General features: G+C 54.5%; 1 protein-coding gene and 1 long non-coding RNA gene across 2 annotated transcripts; both read left to right on the plus strand.

The window, feature by feature from the left end:
• Positions 1-856: 856 nt before the first annotated feature.
• EMX2 (empty spiracles homeobox 2) lies at positions 857-7,985 on the plus strand. Its single transcript, XM_054435982.2, has 3 exons — positions 857-2,129; positions 4,078-4,262; positions 6,511-7,985. Exons 1-3 carry the CDS (start codon positions 1,724-1,726, stop codon positions 6,676-6,678), a joined length of 759 nt encoding a protein of 252 aa, XP_054291957.1. The 5' UTR covers positions 857-1,723; the 3' UTR covers positions 6,679-7,985.
• Positions 7,986-10,988: 3,003 nt separating this feature from the next.
• On the plus strand, positions 10,989-17,249 carry LOC134740185 (uncharacterized). The gene is made up of 2 exons (XR_010127479.1): positions 10,989-13,130; positions 13,438-17,249. It is a non-coding gene; the product is annotated as an uncharacterized LOC134740185 (long non-coding RNA).
• Positions 17,250-17,550: the final 301 nt, after the last annotated feature.

A 17,550-nucleotide genomic window follows, 5' to 3' on the forward strand; every position in this document is an offset into this window, starting at 1 on the left:
AGATGCGATCCGTAGTCGCTAGTTGCACTGGGTTTGCACAGCAACCCCCACCCCCACCTCAGGACAACAGACGGCATAATAATAATAGAAATAATAATAATAAAATAATCTCATCTATAATAATAATAACACTGACCACACTAACAAAAATAATTACGACGGAACCATAATAGTACAGTAGCACCATATCGGGCTCTCCCCTGACCTTGGGCTGCCGGTCCCAGATATTCCAGAAGGAATTGTTTTGGGGAAGGAGGTGAGCATCCTCCCAGACCGAAAACGCTAGAGACCGTGGGGCGAGAGCGGGAGCGAGTTGGAAGTCCATTGCTCCGGCGGGGTCGGCAGCTCCCAGTCTCAACTCGCAAACGAACGAGCCGGGTCAAGAATCGCGAACGCACCGACCCTGGGACCTCGAGGCTAAGCGTGGTTGATGGGGTGGGAGGATCCCGTACCCCTCACTCCAGGATCCCTCCTGGCCTAGGAAACCGCTGGGAGTTTTGCTAAGGGTGAGGATTGGTATAACTGAACGGCGCCTTTAGCCCGGGAACCAGCCCCCGCCCGCTTACCCTCGCGGTGCTCTTGGGGCGATCCCAGTTCTCCCGACGCGGGGCCGCTTAAGGCAGCAGCGGCGGAGCGATAGGCGAGAGGAATCTGTCCGTCCGTCTGTCCTACCAGTTGGGCGCAGCAGACTCGGGATTCAGGGGGCCGCAGTGGAGGCGGCGCCGGCCAGGGACTCTGCAGGGACCGGGGTGCCCCGGAGGGAGTGGTGCTGGTGGAGGAGGAGGCGGTGGCTGAGGGGGAGTAGGTGGGGAAAGAGGAGGAGGAAGAAGAGGAGGAGGAGGAAGAAGAGGAGGAGAAGAAGGAACTGGAGGAAGAGGAGGAGGCGAAGGAGGAGGAGAAGCCGCAGCGGGCGCCGCAGGAGCGAGTGAGCCGGGAGCGAGGGGCGAAGGCGCGGAGAATCCGGGCGGCCCGGCGGGCGGCAGAAAGCTCAGCCGAGGCGGCGGCGCCGACTCCGTTCCACTCTCGGCCCGGATCCAGGCCTCCAGGTTCCCAGGCGCTCACCTCCCTCTGACGCACTTTAAAGAGTCTCCCCCCTTCCACCTCAGGGCGAGTAATAGCGACCAATCATCAAGCCATTTACCAGGCTTCGGAGGAAGCTGTTTATGTGATCCCCGCACTAATTAGGCTCATGAACTAACAAATCGTTTGCACAACTTGTGAAGAAGCGAACACTTCCATGGATTGTCCTTGGACTTAGGGCGCCCTGCCCGCCTTTTGCAGAGGAGAAAAAACTTTTTTTTTTGCCTCCCCTGAGAACTTTCCCCCCTTCTCCTCCCTGCCTCTAACTCCGATCCCCCCACGCCATCTCGCCAAAAAAAAAAAAAAAAAAAAAAAAAAAAAGAAAAAAAAAAAGAAAAAAAATTACCCCAATCCACGCCTGCAAATTCTTCTGGAAGGATTTTCCCCCCTCTCTTCAGGTTGGGCGCGTTTGGTGCAAGATTCTCGGGATCCTCGGCTTTGCCTCTCCCTCTCCCTCCCCCCTCCTTTCCTTTTTCCTTTCCTTTCCTTTCTTTCTTCCTTTCCTTACCCCCATCCCCACCCCCACCCCAAACAAACGAGTCCCCAATTCTCGTCCGTCCTCGCCGCGGGCAGCGGGCGGCGGAGGCAGCGTGCGGCGGTCGCCAGGAGCTGGGAGCCCAGGGCGCCCGCTCCTCGGCGCAGCATGTTCCAGCCGGCGCCCAAGCGCTGCTTCACCATCGAGTCGCTGGTGGCCAAGGACAGTCCCCTGCCCGCCTCGCGCTCCGAGGACCCCATCCGTCCCGCGGCACTCAGCTACGCTAACTCCAGCCCCATAAATCCGTTCCTCAACGGCTTCCACTCGGCCGCCGCCGCCGCTGCCGGTAGGGGCGTCTACTCCAACCCGGACTTGGTGTTCGCCGAGGCGGTCTCGCACCCGCCCAACCCCGCCGTGCCAGTGCACCCGGTGCCGCCGCCGCACGCCCTGGCCGCCCACCCCCTACCCTCCTCGCACTCGCCACACCCCCTCTTCGCCTCGCAACAGCGGGATCCGTCCACCTTCTACCCCTGGCTCATCCACCGCTACCGATATCTGGGTCATCGCTTCCAAGGTACGTGCCACGTCGCGGAATTGCAGCGCGCCGCTCCCGCCGCATCCTTCACTGCCCCGGGCCTGCTCCGGGTGGGCGCTTGGCAAGGCCTGGGCGGAGGTTCCTCCGGCTCGCGGGCCAGCGCGCCCTGTTGGGAAACTAGGCGGCGCGGGGCCGGGCGTGGTGTCGATCCCCAGTCTCCGAAGCTACAACTGGTTTGGAGTGATGGCCTGCGGGCCGCTTGACCCTTTGGGAAGGGGTGCGAACGGAGAAGTTGTCCCCCTGTGCGCTCGTATCCGAGCAGGCTGGGCTGGGCGTGCCCGGCCCGCGGGATCCCCAGGCTCCTGGTACCCTCGGCAATGCCCCCAACCGTCCTGGCTCCGACGGGCGCGGACAGGACTCGGCCGCCAGGCTTGCTTTGGACTGCGTTCGACCCTGTTCACCACCCACTTTGCGCCCCTTCAGTCCAGACCCGCGGCTTCTTAGTCTTCCACCCTCTTCTGGAGGCGAGAGGACCCTCGCGCCCCGGGAGAAAAGTATGGGATTTGTTTTTTCTTTTCTGCTTTCGGAGGCCTGGGGAGGGGCGGGAACCCGTGCGGGAGGAAAGCTCCAGGGCTCGGCGCTCTCGCCACGACCTGCTTAATTGGGGCGCTGAGCAGCCACAGCGGGAAGGCAGGTTCGGTCTGGTTTTTGTTTTTCTTTCTTTCTTTCTTTAAAAAAACAAAAAACAAAAAAGAACCTGGTCAGGAAACTGTCTTAGAGGGAAATATCTGTTCGCATGTTTTCATTTCTTGCGATATTTTTTATTTGTTTGTTTTTCTCTGGCTACGGGGTGGGAGGAGGAGAGTTAAAACTTCAGAAAAAGGGGTAATTAGTTTACGGATCGGAGTCGGTAAAAGACCTACCTCCGGCGGCAGCTGATCAATACTCCGCGGCTTGTCCATTCATTAACCCATTGCGTTCCTGCCGGAGCCTAGAATCGGGTAGATGTCACCCCCCTCGCCATATTTAAAAAAATCAAACCAAAGGGAAAAAAACAGAAAGCCTTTTACCCTTAATCCCGAACTGGATTTGCCTGCATCCTGCCTGGACTGTCGGCTTGTTTTTCTTTGTTTGGGTTTTCGGTGAATCGATTTCCTATCCTAATGAGTGAACCCAAAACTCTGAGGCTTTGCTTGAAAAGTTTAGGGCTGCCCTTCCTCATTCTCTATCAGTCATGCTCATGGTCTCCCCACCAGACCCGGAGCCGCTGGGATCTTCCAGCGTTACAGACTGTCCTGGCGGTGTCTGCAACTCGGTAACCCCCCGGGTTTCGATCTCTTCGCTCGCGTTTCTCTTCTAGTTCTCGGGAGCCGGGAGCCCCGGAGCCCAGTTCGCGAGAGGCAGCAGCGGCTGTAGCCAAGCACACCCGCCGGCGAGATTTCTGTCCCGATCGGGCTGCAACGACTCGCCCCGCCTCTATACTTTTCCGGAGGGGCAACAAAACAAATAATTTAAAAATAAATCTCCAAGAAAACTCTGGAGAGCAGCCCGCCGCCTTTCCACCCTGGGTCAAAGTTCCCTGAGAGGTTAGAAAGAAGAGAAAGTAGTTTTTTCGGGTTGTGGGCGCCAATCCCCCGGCCAGGCTCTGCGGCACCCTCCCCTGCCTCCAGCGCCCGGCGAGGAGGTGGCGAGGCCCGCGGCGCCAGGGCGGCTGCGGAGCCGGCCGAGGTCAGGAGCCTGGGGACTGGCCCCGCTGCGACAGCGGCTGGTTGGGTGCCGCACAGGTGGAGACCCGGCGTTCCGGGCCCGGGCAGCTGAGCCGGCGTTCCCTTCGTGAGCCCTTGGGAGGACCACCGGCCCCCGCAGGTCGAGCGGCGCGGCTATGCGAAGGCCCTGAGCGCGGTGCCAGGCCAGCCCGGCTCGGGAGAAGTGCGCGGCTCGGGTCAGAGCAGCCCCCCTAATGGGATTTCTGCTGTGCTCCCCGCAGGGAACGACACTAGCCCCGAGAGTTTCCTTTTGCACAACGCGCTGGCCCGAAAGCCCAAGCGGATCCGAACCGCCTTCTCCCCGTCCCAGCTTCTAAGGCTGGAACACGCCTTTGAGAAGAATCACTACGTGGTGGGCGCCGAAAGAAAGCAGCTGGCACACAGCCTCAGCCTCACGGAAACTCAGGTGGGTGCGGCCTGCGCGCGAGGAACCCATCTAGGCGTGCGCCCCCACCCCAAATCTGGCTTCCAAGCACACCCATGAGCACGGAGCTCTGTGAGGGCCTTCCGCACAGGTCCTGGTAGCTGGTTCCACGCCTGGGCTCGGGATGTATGTCTCAAGGTGCTGGCTTTGTTGGGCTCCAGAAAGGGGCTGTAAGTGCCAATCTGCCCCAGGTTCTGGGGAAACGCGCCGAGTTGTTTCTCTGTCCAGTTGGGCATGTCCTGGCTAAGATATCCCTGCATTTCTGGTGAGACTTTTGGTGAGAGTGTGAAGACCCTGCTTGGGTCCAGGAAGAGGGAGAGCACAGTGGGGTTTCTGGGTGTTTGGGGCTGGAGGCTGGTAAGGACAGGATGTGGGTTAAGGATGAGTTCTGAGCGACTGCGAGCCCACGGCTCACACCGTCGGCTCCAGTGACTTCCCTGAAGGAGATGGGCGATCAGAAGGTAGAGGGCAAGCGTCCTGTGTGTACCCTACATCAGAGAAGTAAAGCTGGGAGGCTGCAGAGAGGGTCTGCCTCAGGGCACAGGCCTTCTGCACAGCAGGGTCCCTGGGCGGGCCTGGCTTGGGCTTATCTCAGGGTGGGGAGGGGGTTTAGGACTACAGTAGGCGCTACTGTACACGGAGCCGCAGGGCGGGGTCAAAGTTCCCAGCAAACAGTAACGTTTTTTGGGCAGATTAAGTTGTAACACGTTTCCTGGGCAGCGCAGAAGGGTCGAGGCTTTTGTTTTAAAACATGTTCCCCACCCCAAAACCGAGGAGGACCTGGCGGGTTTGTGCGGAGCCCGGCACAAGGCGCGGCCCGGCTGATTTCTCCTGGACAGCCGAGGCGGCGGTGGTCTTTGTCCGCCTCGCTGCCCACGCTGCCTGGAGTCTTTGTGTGCGTGTCAAGCCCCGAGCGCACCGACGCGCGCCTTGGGCCAGCGCCGGGGAGAAATGAACCGTCCTCCCCCTCAATTAGCAAACTCAAAGCAAATTAAATTCAGCCTTGTTCCCGCTCAGCTTTTTCATGGAGCACTTTGGGCGACTGGGGCTTTCCGGGAGAGCAAGACGGACCGGCCAGCGGCCTCAAAGGAGGGAATGGAATGGATCCCAGGGGTCCAGGGACTGGCACTGGGTTGTGGGGTACTGTTATCCAGATAAGATAGGAGTTGTGGGGTGAGGGTATCAGAGGTGCAGTCACTGCCATCTCCCTTACCTGTACCCCACTTCTGGGAAGATTGGACTGTGTTACTGTCTGGTGGTGGAATGAGGACCCACCACTCAGCTTTCCCAGGGGGCCATGGGATGGCAGCCGACTCCCACCTCATTGCTCCTGAGACCTCTCACAGCCGCTCTGGTGAGGCCGGGCCTCCAGCCCCACCCTGGTGGGAAGTGATGGGACTGGGGTCCGAGGTTGTGTGACCAGCAGCCTGTTCCGGGGCTGTTTAGAAGGAGGGAAGAGGGGGCTTGCTGTCACCTCCCCTCCTCTTAGTTTCTCTCTTACTTTCCGTGTAAACCACGGCCTTTCAGAAGCTTTCAGTTTTGAACCCATTTTCCTAGCTATAAAGGTACAGCTGGGTTGGTCTGGAGGCCTGCACACTCCATGTCCCTTCTGGCCTCCTCCAGCCCCATCCCTTTCCTGCTCACCTGTGAGAGTCCCCCGCACGGAGGATGCAGCGCAGGCAAACCCTGATCGCCTACCCAGGGCCCCCGCCACGAAGAGGAGACACTATATTTAGGAAACGCCGCCCAGACCAGCAGAAAATAGAAAGCACATTGGGCCATGAGGGAAGCTGCAGCAGCGGCGGACTGAGGTCTCTCTTGCACTCGCTTGCTGGAGGGAGTTAGGGACATGTCTCTTTTTATTTTTAATCACTTATTATTTTTGTAGGGGCTTCCCATGCTTTGCAAAGCTTTGCTCTCAGCGGGATATAGATGCCCTGTGCAGGGCCAGGAGAGAGGGGGCTCCGTGCACTCCGGTCCACAGGGCCCTGGGGAAAGGCTCTTCAGGAAGCCTCAGAAGGGCAGGGAGCTAGGCTTCTTTTCCACCACGCACTAGGGGCCCTGCTCCCTGAGGGCAGGCCTTGGGGAGGCTGGACCTTAGGACTTGCATCTCGGGGGCTGGGTCTTTGCTGAGTCTGGAACTGGAGTCTGGGCTGGGTGAAAGGATCAGGCACTTGACAGAAGGGTGCTCTGAAAGAACTAACGCACCCCATCTGCCTCTCACCCGCAGGTAAAAGTATGGTTTCAGAACCGAAGAACAAAGTTCAAAAGGCAGAAGCTGGAGGAAGAAGGCTCAGATTCGCAACAAAAGAAAAAAGGGACGCACCATATTAACCGGTGGAGAATCGCCACCAAGCAGGCGAGTCCGGAGGAAATAGACGTGACCTCAGATGATTAAAAACATAAACCTAACCCCACAGAAACGGACAACATGGAGCAAAAGAGACAGGGAGAGGTGGAGAAGGAAAAACCCCTACAAAACAAAAACAAACCGCATACACGTTCACCGAGAAAGGGAGAGGGAATCGGAGGGAGCAGCGGAATGCGGCGAAGACTTTGGACAGCGAGGGCACAGGGTCCCAAACCAAGGCCGCGCCAAGATGGCAGAGGATGGAGGCTCCTTCATCAACAAGCGACCCTCGTCTAAAGAGGCAGCTGAGTGAGAGAGACAGACAGAAGGAGAAAGAGGGAGGGAGAGAGAGAAAGAGAGAGAGAGAGAGAGCGCGAAAGCTGAACGTGCACTCTGACAAGGGGAGCTGTCAGTCAAACACCAAACCGGGGAGACAGGATGATTGGCAGGTATTCCGTTTATCACAGTCCACTTAAAAAATGATAATGATGATGATAAAAACCACGACCCAACCAGGCACAGGACTTTTTTTTTTTGCACTTCGCTGTGTTTCCCCCCATCTTTAAAAATAATTAGTAATAAAAAACGAAAATTTCATATCTAGCCCCATCCCACACCTGTTTCAAATCCTTGAAATGCATGTAGCAGTTGTTGGGCGAATGGTGTTTAAAGACCGAAAATGAATTGTAATTTTCTTTTCCTTTTAAAGACAGGTTCTGTGTGCTTTTTATTTTGATTTTTTTCCCCAAGAAATGTGCAGTCTGTAAACACTTTTTGATACCTTCTGATGTCAAAGTGATTGTGCAAGCTAAAGGAAGTAGGCTCAGCGATAGTGGTCCTCTTACAGAGAAACAGGGAGCAGGACGACGCGGGGGGGGGCTGGGGGTGGCTGGGGAGGGTGCCCACAAAAAGAGTCAGGACTTGTACTGGGAAAAAAAACCCCTAAATTAATTATATTTCTTGGACAGTCCCTTTCCTAACATCCTGAGGCTTAAAACCCTGATGCAAACTTCTCCTTTCAGTGGTTGGAGAAATTGGCCGAGTTCAACCATTCACTGCAATGCCTATTCCAAACTTTAAATCTATCTATTGCAAAAACTGAAGGACTGTAGTTAGCGGGGATGATGTTAAGTGTGGCCAAGCACACGGCGGCAAGTTTTCAAGCACTGAGTTTCTATTCCAAGATCATAGACTTACTAAAGAGAGTGACAAATGCTTCCTTAATGTCTTCTATACCAGAATGTAAATATTTTTGTGTTTTGTGTTAATTTGTTAGAATTCTAACACACTATATACTTCCAAGAAGTATGTCAATGTCAATATTTTGTCAATAAAGATTTATCAATATGCCCTCAGAGTAGACGTCTTGGGAAATGGAAGTGAATCTTAAAAAATGTATCTCAGTAATTTGAGTGTGGTCCTTCCCCAACTAGGCTCAAGAAACCCAGGCTCCTCACCCACAAAAGGGCCAGATTGATGGATTCTCAGGCATTTTAAAGAAAGATGAGGGTGGAGAAGGGAGAAGATTAGGAAAACTTAAGTCCTTCAGAAAAGGGATGGGAGAAAAGTTTTCCAACCAGACCTTTGCCCATTGTATGCCCTACTGAGGGAGTTTAGTTTGAACTTCAGGTTAAAATGCTTACTTCTCTTAACCTCTGGTTATTAAAAAAAAACTGGACATATAGTTACACATTGAGGACTACTCTTCCAAAATGTTGGGGAAAACATGTAGCAGAATATTGCAACTTCTAAACTTTCTGACTTCAAACCCCAAAGTACAAGTCTTACTTTTCCTTCCTTTCTTTCCTTCTCTCCCTGGCCCCAATCTGCTGAAGGTGATGGGCCAAGCCCAAGGGCCTCAGCAGCCTTATAAGGCAAGCGTTCTGAGAAACCTTCAACTCTTAATTTTAACATTAAAGAAAAAGTTGTAATCAGACTTGGAGGAAACTTAGCTTTTTTCCCTCCCTCCTTTCCCCTTCTGGGGGTACGAGGTTGTTTTTGCATGCTTCATTTGCTTCTTATCCTGATAGGCTGCATTAATCAGTTTTATTTCCATTGATAGAGAAACCTCGTCTGTTCTGTTCGAGCTACAAAGCGTCCTGCGAGCTTTTGTGAAAGTGCAAATCAGTTTAAGCAATTATCATACCAGGAATATGAAGGGGAAAGAGGAGGCCTTGCCCAGTGGTCTCCTTTAATCTCTTAATCCACGGATCCAGGGGGGCTGCCTGGACATAATTTAGGACAATCTCCCCACCCTTTACACTGTGATAAGGCCAAGTTACAATGCAGGGCAAAAATACAAGCTTTGTTAACATCCTGCCTTGAAAAGTTAAGATTAGACATTCCGTGCACGTGTGGGGACTATAGGGCACTATGGAAATTTTTCTTTCTTTTTTTTCTCCTCTTCTCTAAAGTAGAATTCATTCTCCGTCTCTTTCTCCTTTCCCCCATCTCTGCCTGTCTTCCCCCTCCCCTCTTTTCCCCCATTTCTGTCCCTCTGTAGAAACCTGGCTGCTCATAGTGCATTTTCACAGACTCTTCTTGGAAGGTGTGTGTACTGTGAGGGGTTACTCCGCCGCCGGGAGTTGCCGGGGAAGGAGGGAGACGGGGTGGCCTCAGGAGACCCGGGCTTGCGTCTCACAGGGACAGGTGCGCCTCGGGGTATCCTGGAAACCCTCGTGGGGCTTCCAGGCGCTTTGACAGCATGACCCTCGGTGACCACTAGCTGTCTCAAGCGCTTTGCAGTCAGTGCTCCCGGAAAGCATCCCTTTCTCTTCAACAAGTACAAATTACCTTTTCCTTCCACTCACCTTCCGAAACCCGGAATACCTCAAACACCGAGCTCATTCTTAAACATTCTTAAAATTCAGATGGTCTGTCCAGAAAAAAAAATTCCCGTCTTAATAGAAGGTTTATTTCTGCCGAAATTATATACTTTATACTTTTTAAGTACAAGAAAAGGGGGCTGGTGGTGAAGATTTTTCTTTTTTTGGGTAAATGTCCTATGTAGTGTAACAGCAATAAAATCATCAGAGAATACTATTAGCTTTGAAAAAAAAAAACTAAAAGCTTTATTACAAACCAAGCTTTGAAAATAGGGGGGATTAGGCGGCTGAAAGGGTCCCACAATGGTAAGAAGAAAAGGTTTCATGCTAATGAGGTTAATGCCCTTTGTATCTCAGGCCTCCACATCTTCATTACGCGCTATCTCCGGCTGCACGGAGCGGCTCAGAGAGCCGCAATCCACTCCAACGCCCCCCTTCCCGGCCCAAAGAAGGATTTGATAGCAGCTCTGTTCAAACTAGATAATTATATCTTTTCAAGTCGGAATTAAGATAAAGAAAGTGAAGCAGAGGCGGCTCGCCTTGATCCACTGCAAACAAATTTGGCGCACTTTCGAGTCCTTCCTCCGCCTCAAGAAGGCAGGACAGTCAGCTTATTAGCCGCTCGTTTGCTTTATTAATTCATCTATTTAAAGTGGCAGGATTAGAGTGTCTAATGTGGACGCGGGCTGCCGTGGCGCTGAGGAATATAAATATTTGCGAGATGCCATCCCACGATGACTATCTGGGCGTGGGGCGCGGGGCAGGGTGCGCGTGTGCCCTGCCTCTGCGTTCCCTTCGCAGTGTGCGCGTGCTGAGCTGAGCAGGGGTTGTAGGAGCCATGAGCGCCAGGTCTATGTGCCCCTTCGTGCTATATGGGTGCCAGGCCTGGATGCTCCCGGGCAGGGCTCAATGGGCATCGTGGGTCAGATTCTGCGCTCCTCCTGGGTCACGGAGAACTGTATGCAAGTTGCCATAGGGTCCTGCCTGTGAACCCGAATGGGGATGTAGGATACAAGTTTGATCCACGTTCCGTTTCCTTGTTAATTACTTGTGGACCTTCCCTGTGGGACCCCTTGGCCAAGCGCATGTTCGGGAGAGGCACGGGTTCTCCGTTTGCGCTGCCCTGAGAGGGTCAAACGGAATCTACCACGCTCGTGTGCCGCGGCTACGTTCTCCTGCGAGGTACACATGGGTTCCGTGTGCGTTTCTCGCGGAGGCGCCAGAAAGTTCTAGGGTGAGAGAAGCCTTCGACCTCCGAACTTCCTGGCTCTCGTTCTGGGTGTTCAGTGCTCCAAGCTCCCTCTGGCTCTGCTCCTGGCAGGCAAGCCGAGCAGGAGCTGGCGCACTGGCTGCGGCCCGGAACCTGCCGGGCCACTTTTGTGCGAGGGGCGGATTGTGGCAGCCTGAGAGCCGCGCCAGGCGGGCCAGGCAGAAAGGGGGCTCGGGCCTGCGCGCGGCTTTGGAAACCTCGGCTCCTCCCCGTCCCCGCCTCGAGTCGCAGGAAACAAAGTCTGGGACGCGTAGGCCGGTTGGGGAGGGACTCTGGCTGCTCGGAGGCCTGGCCCGGGGCCCCGCTCCGTGGTGGGGGTTTTAAGGGCTGGTCCAAGTCGGTGTAAGGCTGGCAGGGTGAGGGTCTGTTCTTGTGTGTTTGTATAGGGTGAGAGCACTAGTTTGTGGTATAATGGCATTTGTGTGGATTGTGGAATAGAATTGTGTGTCTCAGCTAGGACTTTAGTCAATTTGTGTCAGTTGTAATTGTTTGAATAAGTTAAAGGCTGGAGAGGCTGGGGCTACTTATGTAGATTTGGTCAAGATGTCTAGCTGTCCTTGTGCTTCTAGATTGTTTTGAGTTAGGGCCAGCACGTGCATTTGTGAGGCTGCAGAGTGCCTATGACGGTGTGGAAATGCAGTTTATTGAATTTGTGTGCCACGGTCTGGTTGCACTGTGTATCTGTGAATTCGCCTGGAGTTGTGCATCTCAGAAGATGGGGGTGGCCTCGGTGTGTGTGGCTTGCGGGGACGTTTCTCGGTGTTCGGATGGGGGTCCCTGTGATGGATGTCCATGCCCAGCCCTAGGGCAACATCTGTGTGTCTTGGGATCGAGGCGTGTGTGTCTAGTGAGGAGGCTTGGGCTGGGGTGTCGTTCCAGCAGCGCCCCACTAACTCCGGAGTTTGGCAAACAGCCGTTTCGTGTAACTGCGCATTTTTCTAGACCAGTCTTTATTATTCCAGCAATCAGCGCTGGAATTACTGGGGCGCCGCCTAGAAGCAGCCGCGGGCGGGGCGGCAGAGGATGTCGGCCTCCAGCGTCTGGGGAGCGCGCCCGAAAGCCGGGCTGCGTTGCGGGGCCGCTCGCGCCTCGCCCGCAGCTTCCGGCCCGCGCCCTCCGCTCGGCCGCCGATTTTCTTGCCCCAGCCAGCCCCGTAGCCAGGGGAAAGTGGGAGTTTTGAGAACCCTCTGACCCCAGCCGTGACCCCTCTCCGGGAGGTGGCTTCTCCCGCATGACCCGGTGCGCCAGAAAACTCTAGGCGGCGCCACGCTTGGAAGCGCAAGGTCCATTCATCAGCCGCGCCCCAGCGTCTAATTGGCCTTTTGTTTATTAGTGTCTGTTGCCCGGCTGGGGGTCTCCGGAGGGCCCCGGAGCTGTGAGTCGGGGTGCCAGAAGCGGGCGGCGGATCGGCGCCCAGAGCTGGGGTCCGGGTAGGGCAGAGGCGCGTCGCACTCCTCTGAGGGGGCGCCAGAGCGCGCCAAAGATCACGCCCACGTGCGGAGATGCGCGCATGGAGGCTGGACTCCGAGTGCCAGAGCCTGGTCCTCCCGGCTGCTAAGGCCCCAGGCTTCGCCCCTGCCCCCACCTCCACCTGCAGACCGAGCCCTCCCCATCTCTCCACACCCTCAGGATTTCAGACCCGCCTTCCTGCCTCTCCTAAGTTCCCATCCCAGGCGCTGGCCTTGTGGCTGGGTTCCGCTCACGTCCCGCCGTTCCTCGTTCTTCGTGCTTCGAGTTCATTCGTCGTTGCTCCGCCGCTTACCCCGGGGAGTAAGCTCCCCGTTTACTCTGGGTTTCCCTCCCTAAACACCAACCCGGCAGTATGGAGCCAGCCTCCTGCTTCGCCGGGTGGTATGATTGAGAGAATGTTTTTGGCAAGGCAGGGAGAGAGGGACGAGACAGAGCACTCAAAATTCCACCTTCCTCACCAAGTCAAACCTCACCTTCCGATCCCTATCTCCCATCCAGTGTTCAATCTCCACATCGAGCCTCGCCATCCTCCTCCCTACCCCACACTTACTGCCCCTCCTCCCACTCCCGAGAGACAGTAGAGAAGTAAGGTCTCCATTCCCAGCACAGGCACAAAGGCCAAGATGCACCTGGGGGTCCCGAAGGTGCTTGGGGTGGGCATGCGGTCTCATTTGGAAAATGACTTGAGGATGATCGGCCTCGCCTGGCGGTGGCCTGGCTGTCGGCAACGTCTGGATGGCTGGGCCTCAGCCTGGCCCCAGACGTCCCCTGCTCCCAGCCAGCTCCAGGCCCTATATATAGCACGGGTCTCCATAGCCCTGGCTGGACCCTGACGTCAGAAAGAACTTGATCTTGCCTGCTTCGCTCCTGCTTCTGAAACTGATCCTTGAAATGAGAGAACAGACTCTACACAATTCCCATGGCCTTGACATAAGGTACAGCGATAAATATACACCACTAATGAGCAATTACCATATAATCACCTTCCAATTAGCTCGCATAATGATGAATTAAACATTCTAGCAGGCGGGATTAGGTTTCTTACTTTGTATATTATTTACGAAGGCTATAGCTTCTGCAAAGAACCAAATATCAAATTAGATGGGGGAATTTTCACTTGGGGGTAATTATGCATTCAGGCCAGAGGCTGTGTTCTGGTCACTTGTCAACCGAGGCCTCCTGCAAGGTACTGACTAGTGCGTTTGGGCATTTATTTTTCTTTTTTTCCTTCTCTCTCTTTAGGTTGCAATTGCCTTTTCCTTTTCCTTTTACTACTCTGGCCCATGAGGTGAGAGGCTGGGGACACTGAGGCAGGAGACTAGGCGGGTTTTGGGGAGGGACCTCAGAGAGGATGTGGTGCAGGCATCAGGCCCTGTCCCTCTGGCCCCATTTGCTTGGCCCTTGTTCCCGTTTCTCTCCAGCCCAGGAAGGATGCCTAAGCAATCGGCTCTGCACAGCTACCAAGCACAGGGCCAGCGCGGCTGCCCACTCACCTAATGCCACGGGCTTCCTCCCGCTGCACCTGGTGCCACCGCCCGACATTCCTTAGGCCCCCCCGGGGCCTCAGTGCAGTCTATTCCAACTTTTACCCCCACTCCCACCCCAGTAACAGGGAGAGAAAGGATACGGGGAGTTGAGAAACCAACGCCAAACCTCCACATCGCCCGCAGCCACCTCTCTTGTTCGGAAATGAATTTTGGCAAAAGATTAGTTCCTAATCTGATCTAACGCTGCTGACATTTGGGAAGAAGATGAAAATGGCAGCTTAATTTCATTCTGAAACAGGGTCACTTCGCAGGGCTCTGCTCTCCAGAGAATGTGGACGCCCCTCCCCTCCCCTGAAACAGAAGAGCTGGAGGGGCAGCCATGCCAGGGACTGCCCATCCCCAGGTCAGCCAGAGCCCCTGGGCCCTGGGCCTGTCTGCGGTTGAATGGCAGGAGTGGAGGGAGGCTGTCTGGGCTGGGGCCACTGCCTGCGTCCTCTGCTGTCTGCTGTCAGGGCATTGTGCTTCCACACAGATAGGGGCTCCTGGGCCCCCATAGAAGACTCTTTAGGCTAGAGAGCCTCTTTCTTGTAGGGAGGCCCTGGGGAAGGTAAGAAAGTTTCAGGAGTCACCAGTGGAGTAATTAAAGGAAGATGTCCCCAGGGCCTGTGGGGGTACTTTCCCCTGTGCTTCCTGGGTAAGTAAAAGCACAGCTAGGGCTCAGTGGCTGGCATTGGCTGAGGTTCTGGCTTACTTGGAAGCCATGGGTCTGGAGACAGCTGCTCTGGCACTTGGCTCCATGAGCTGCAAGGTCCTCCTGGAGGCACAACTCTCCCTTTCCCCCCGCTTCCCTGCTTTCTCCCAGACACACACTCACCCACTGCAAACCCAAGAGGTGGGTGGGCCATGTTCTTGGTCACCTAGCAGAGCCCACCATGTCCAGCCTTTGTCCTCAACAGGGGCCACACTGGCAGTGGCCTCATCCTGGGTCAGGTAAGAGAGGGCAGGTAAGTCAGTTGTTGGGGGACCTGCCTGGTAACTCGATCTTGTTCCTGAGGGATCAGGCACTTCTGAGACCTTCTCTGTGGGGTGCAGGGCCTAGAATGGGGGTTGAGGGCATCATCATCAGCTCAGGTCAAGGCCAAGCAGGAGAATCTGTGCTTGGGTCCCTAGGAAGGGGTGTGCTAATGAAGAGAGTTCTGTGCCATGTACCTCGCATGCTACTGGCTGCATATGTATGAGTGGCTATACCTGAATATGCTTGTACAGCATGCAACTTTGAACATGTGGATCACAAACATGTATGTAAGTGTGCATGTGACCATGGGGGTTGGGGTTGCTGTAGCCCATACTGTGTCTTTGTGCAGCTTAGACAAAGGCATCCCTTCTTCTGGGTGGCAGGCATCCCTTCCTCTCCTGTGGCTTGCCAAGTGGAATGTGAGCTGGATTTCAGCAGAGCACCCCGTCGCCCATCCTTTTGTCCAGACTTCCTAAGCAGTACACAATCTCGAGCCCATAAACTCAAATTCTGGTGGAGACGTCTGTGTGTTGGGTGTGGTATTATCCAAGGGTGACTTTATTATTGAGAATCAGCTTTATTCCTAGGAGTCCCTCCTTCAGTGGCACCCAGCTGGGGACTGCCTCTTGCCCCCTTTGCAGTACAGAGGACCTGAAGAGCAACAGCCACCACCATCTTGGACCCTTAAAGCCCCTGATCAGTATGTAAGCCTGGTAAGCACAGACACATTTGCACTTGTGAGTGGGGCTGAGTAACAGAGTACATGTGTATGGATGGATGTTCAGAAGTGTGAATATTTGTGTGAGTGAGTATAGCTGGGCACAGGTGTGACCATGAGGGTGGAGAGGGCATGACTGGACATGTTTGTGGGAGCCACAGTGAGGTGCATGGTTATGGGGTACAGCTGGCTTCTCTGTGGTGGCTCCCCCAGCCTCACACAGGCATAGCCCACCTTTGGCCATGGTGGTCTGCTTCCTAAAGGACTCACTGCCACTCCTCTCCTTAACCCACTCTAAATGACTGCAATTGGCTGGACGCGGTGGCTCACCCCTGTAATCCCAGCACTTTGAGAGGCTGGGGTGGGCAGATCACGAGGTCAGGAGATCGAGACCATCCTGGCTAATACAGTGAAACCCCATCTCTACTAAAAATACAAAAAAACAGCCGGGCGTGGTGGCAGGCACCTGTACTCCCAGCTACTTGGGAGGCTGAGGCAGGAGAATGGGGTGAACCCGGGAGGCGGAGCTGGCAGTGAGCCGAGATCACGCCACTGCACTCCAGCCTGGGCGACAGAGCGAGACTCCATCTCAAAAAAAAAAAAAAAAAAAAGACTGCAATTATGGCCTTCCATGAAAGCCAGAAGTAGTGTCTGCTACTGTAGATTACTTCAAGTGGAAGGCCACTGCTTTGTTAAGTAAACAGCACCATGTTGACTCAAATGTTGCTTTCTATACTTGCCGTTTAGGGGCAGCACAAAGGGACTTAAGCAGCTCCAAGGACCCTTGGGTGGTGGTGTCATTCAGGGTTTATTGAAAGCAGAGCCCTTTAAAGGCCCCCCTTCTCTGCCCACACCCTATGGCACCCCACAACCTGCTTCCGTCTCAAATCTTGAGTTTTCGTAGCTGAAAAGGAGACTTTATTTATAATATACTGAATATGCTACAGACCACATCCACTTGTCAGCCTCAGGAGGGTAGAGGAAGAGAGCATGTGTGGGCCTGTGTGTACACATGTGAGGTGTATGTGTGTGTACCAATGATCTAAGCCCATTAGCTATTTGTGGAAACCCCAGGAAGGGTAATCTCTAGAGGGGTCACTTGGTTCTTTGCCCCAGGGAAGGGAACAGGTGAGCCAGGAGCCTCTGGGAGTCTAGCATCCAAGCCTCATGCTCATTTCGGAAGCTCTCTCCCCACCTCTGGCCCTGGGTTAGATTGTAGGCCAGCCTGTGGGCAGGAGTAAATAGCCGCTGTTTCTGCTTCAAATGCCTACTCAGTGCCAGCACTTCATGAACATTACGGCTGTCTGCTCCCCACCCCTACCCCCATGGGTCAGGCCCTAGTTACCTGCCCTCCCTGCTCACTGCCCTTTCTGGCCTCTTCTTCTATTGCAGACCAGTGGGTGATGGGAGGCACTTGGGGAGGGAGAGGACCTTGTGGTAGTTCCTTCCCGGCATCATGACTCACTCTCTCATCCTGGTGAAAGGGACCAAGCCAATGGGTGTAGAGGTGTCACTATAAAGAGACAGGATCCAGCATAGCCCTGTCCTGAACCTTCCTGCTTCCTGTCTAATCGTGATTTTCACCCATTTCTCCGTGTCTGCTTGCTTGAGGCCACAGAGGGGGCTGTGCCCAGGAAAGGGAAAGTTTTTCCCCTGAGCCCTGTACCTTCTCTCAACCATCCAACCTTCCTTCCTTCCTCCCTCCCTCCCTTCTTTCCTTCTTTCCTTCCTTCCTTCCTTTCATAATATTTGTTTAACTTAGAGAGATTTATTACACAAATGAACTCATTCATATGTGAAATGACATATATATAACATTATTATTATTATTATCATTTCTTTTTGAGATGGAGTCTCGCTCTGTCGCCCAGGCTGGAGTGCAATGGTTCAGTCTCAGCTCATTGCAACCTCTGCCTCCTGGGTTCAAGTGGTTCTCCTGCCTCAGTCTTCCGAGTAACTGGGATTACAGGCATGCGCCATCACGCCTGGCTAATTTTTGTATTTTTAGTAGAGACGGGGTTTCACCATGTTGACCAGGCTGGTCTTGAACTCCTGACCTCAGGTGATCTGCCCGCCTTGGCCTCCCAAAGTGCTGGGATTACAGGCATGAGCCACCATGCCCAGCCTGTGTGAGA

The sequence above is a fragment of the Pongo pygmaeus genome, chromosome 8 (assembly GCF_028885625.2).
Source record: "Pongo pygmaeus isolate AG05252 chromosome 8, NHGRI_mPonPyg2-v2.0_pri, whole genome shotgun sequence".
Taxonomy (NCBI): Eukaryota; Metazoa; Chordata; class Mammalia; order Primates; family Hominidae; genus Pongo; species Pongo pygmaeus.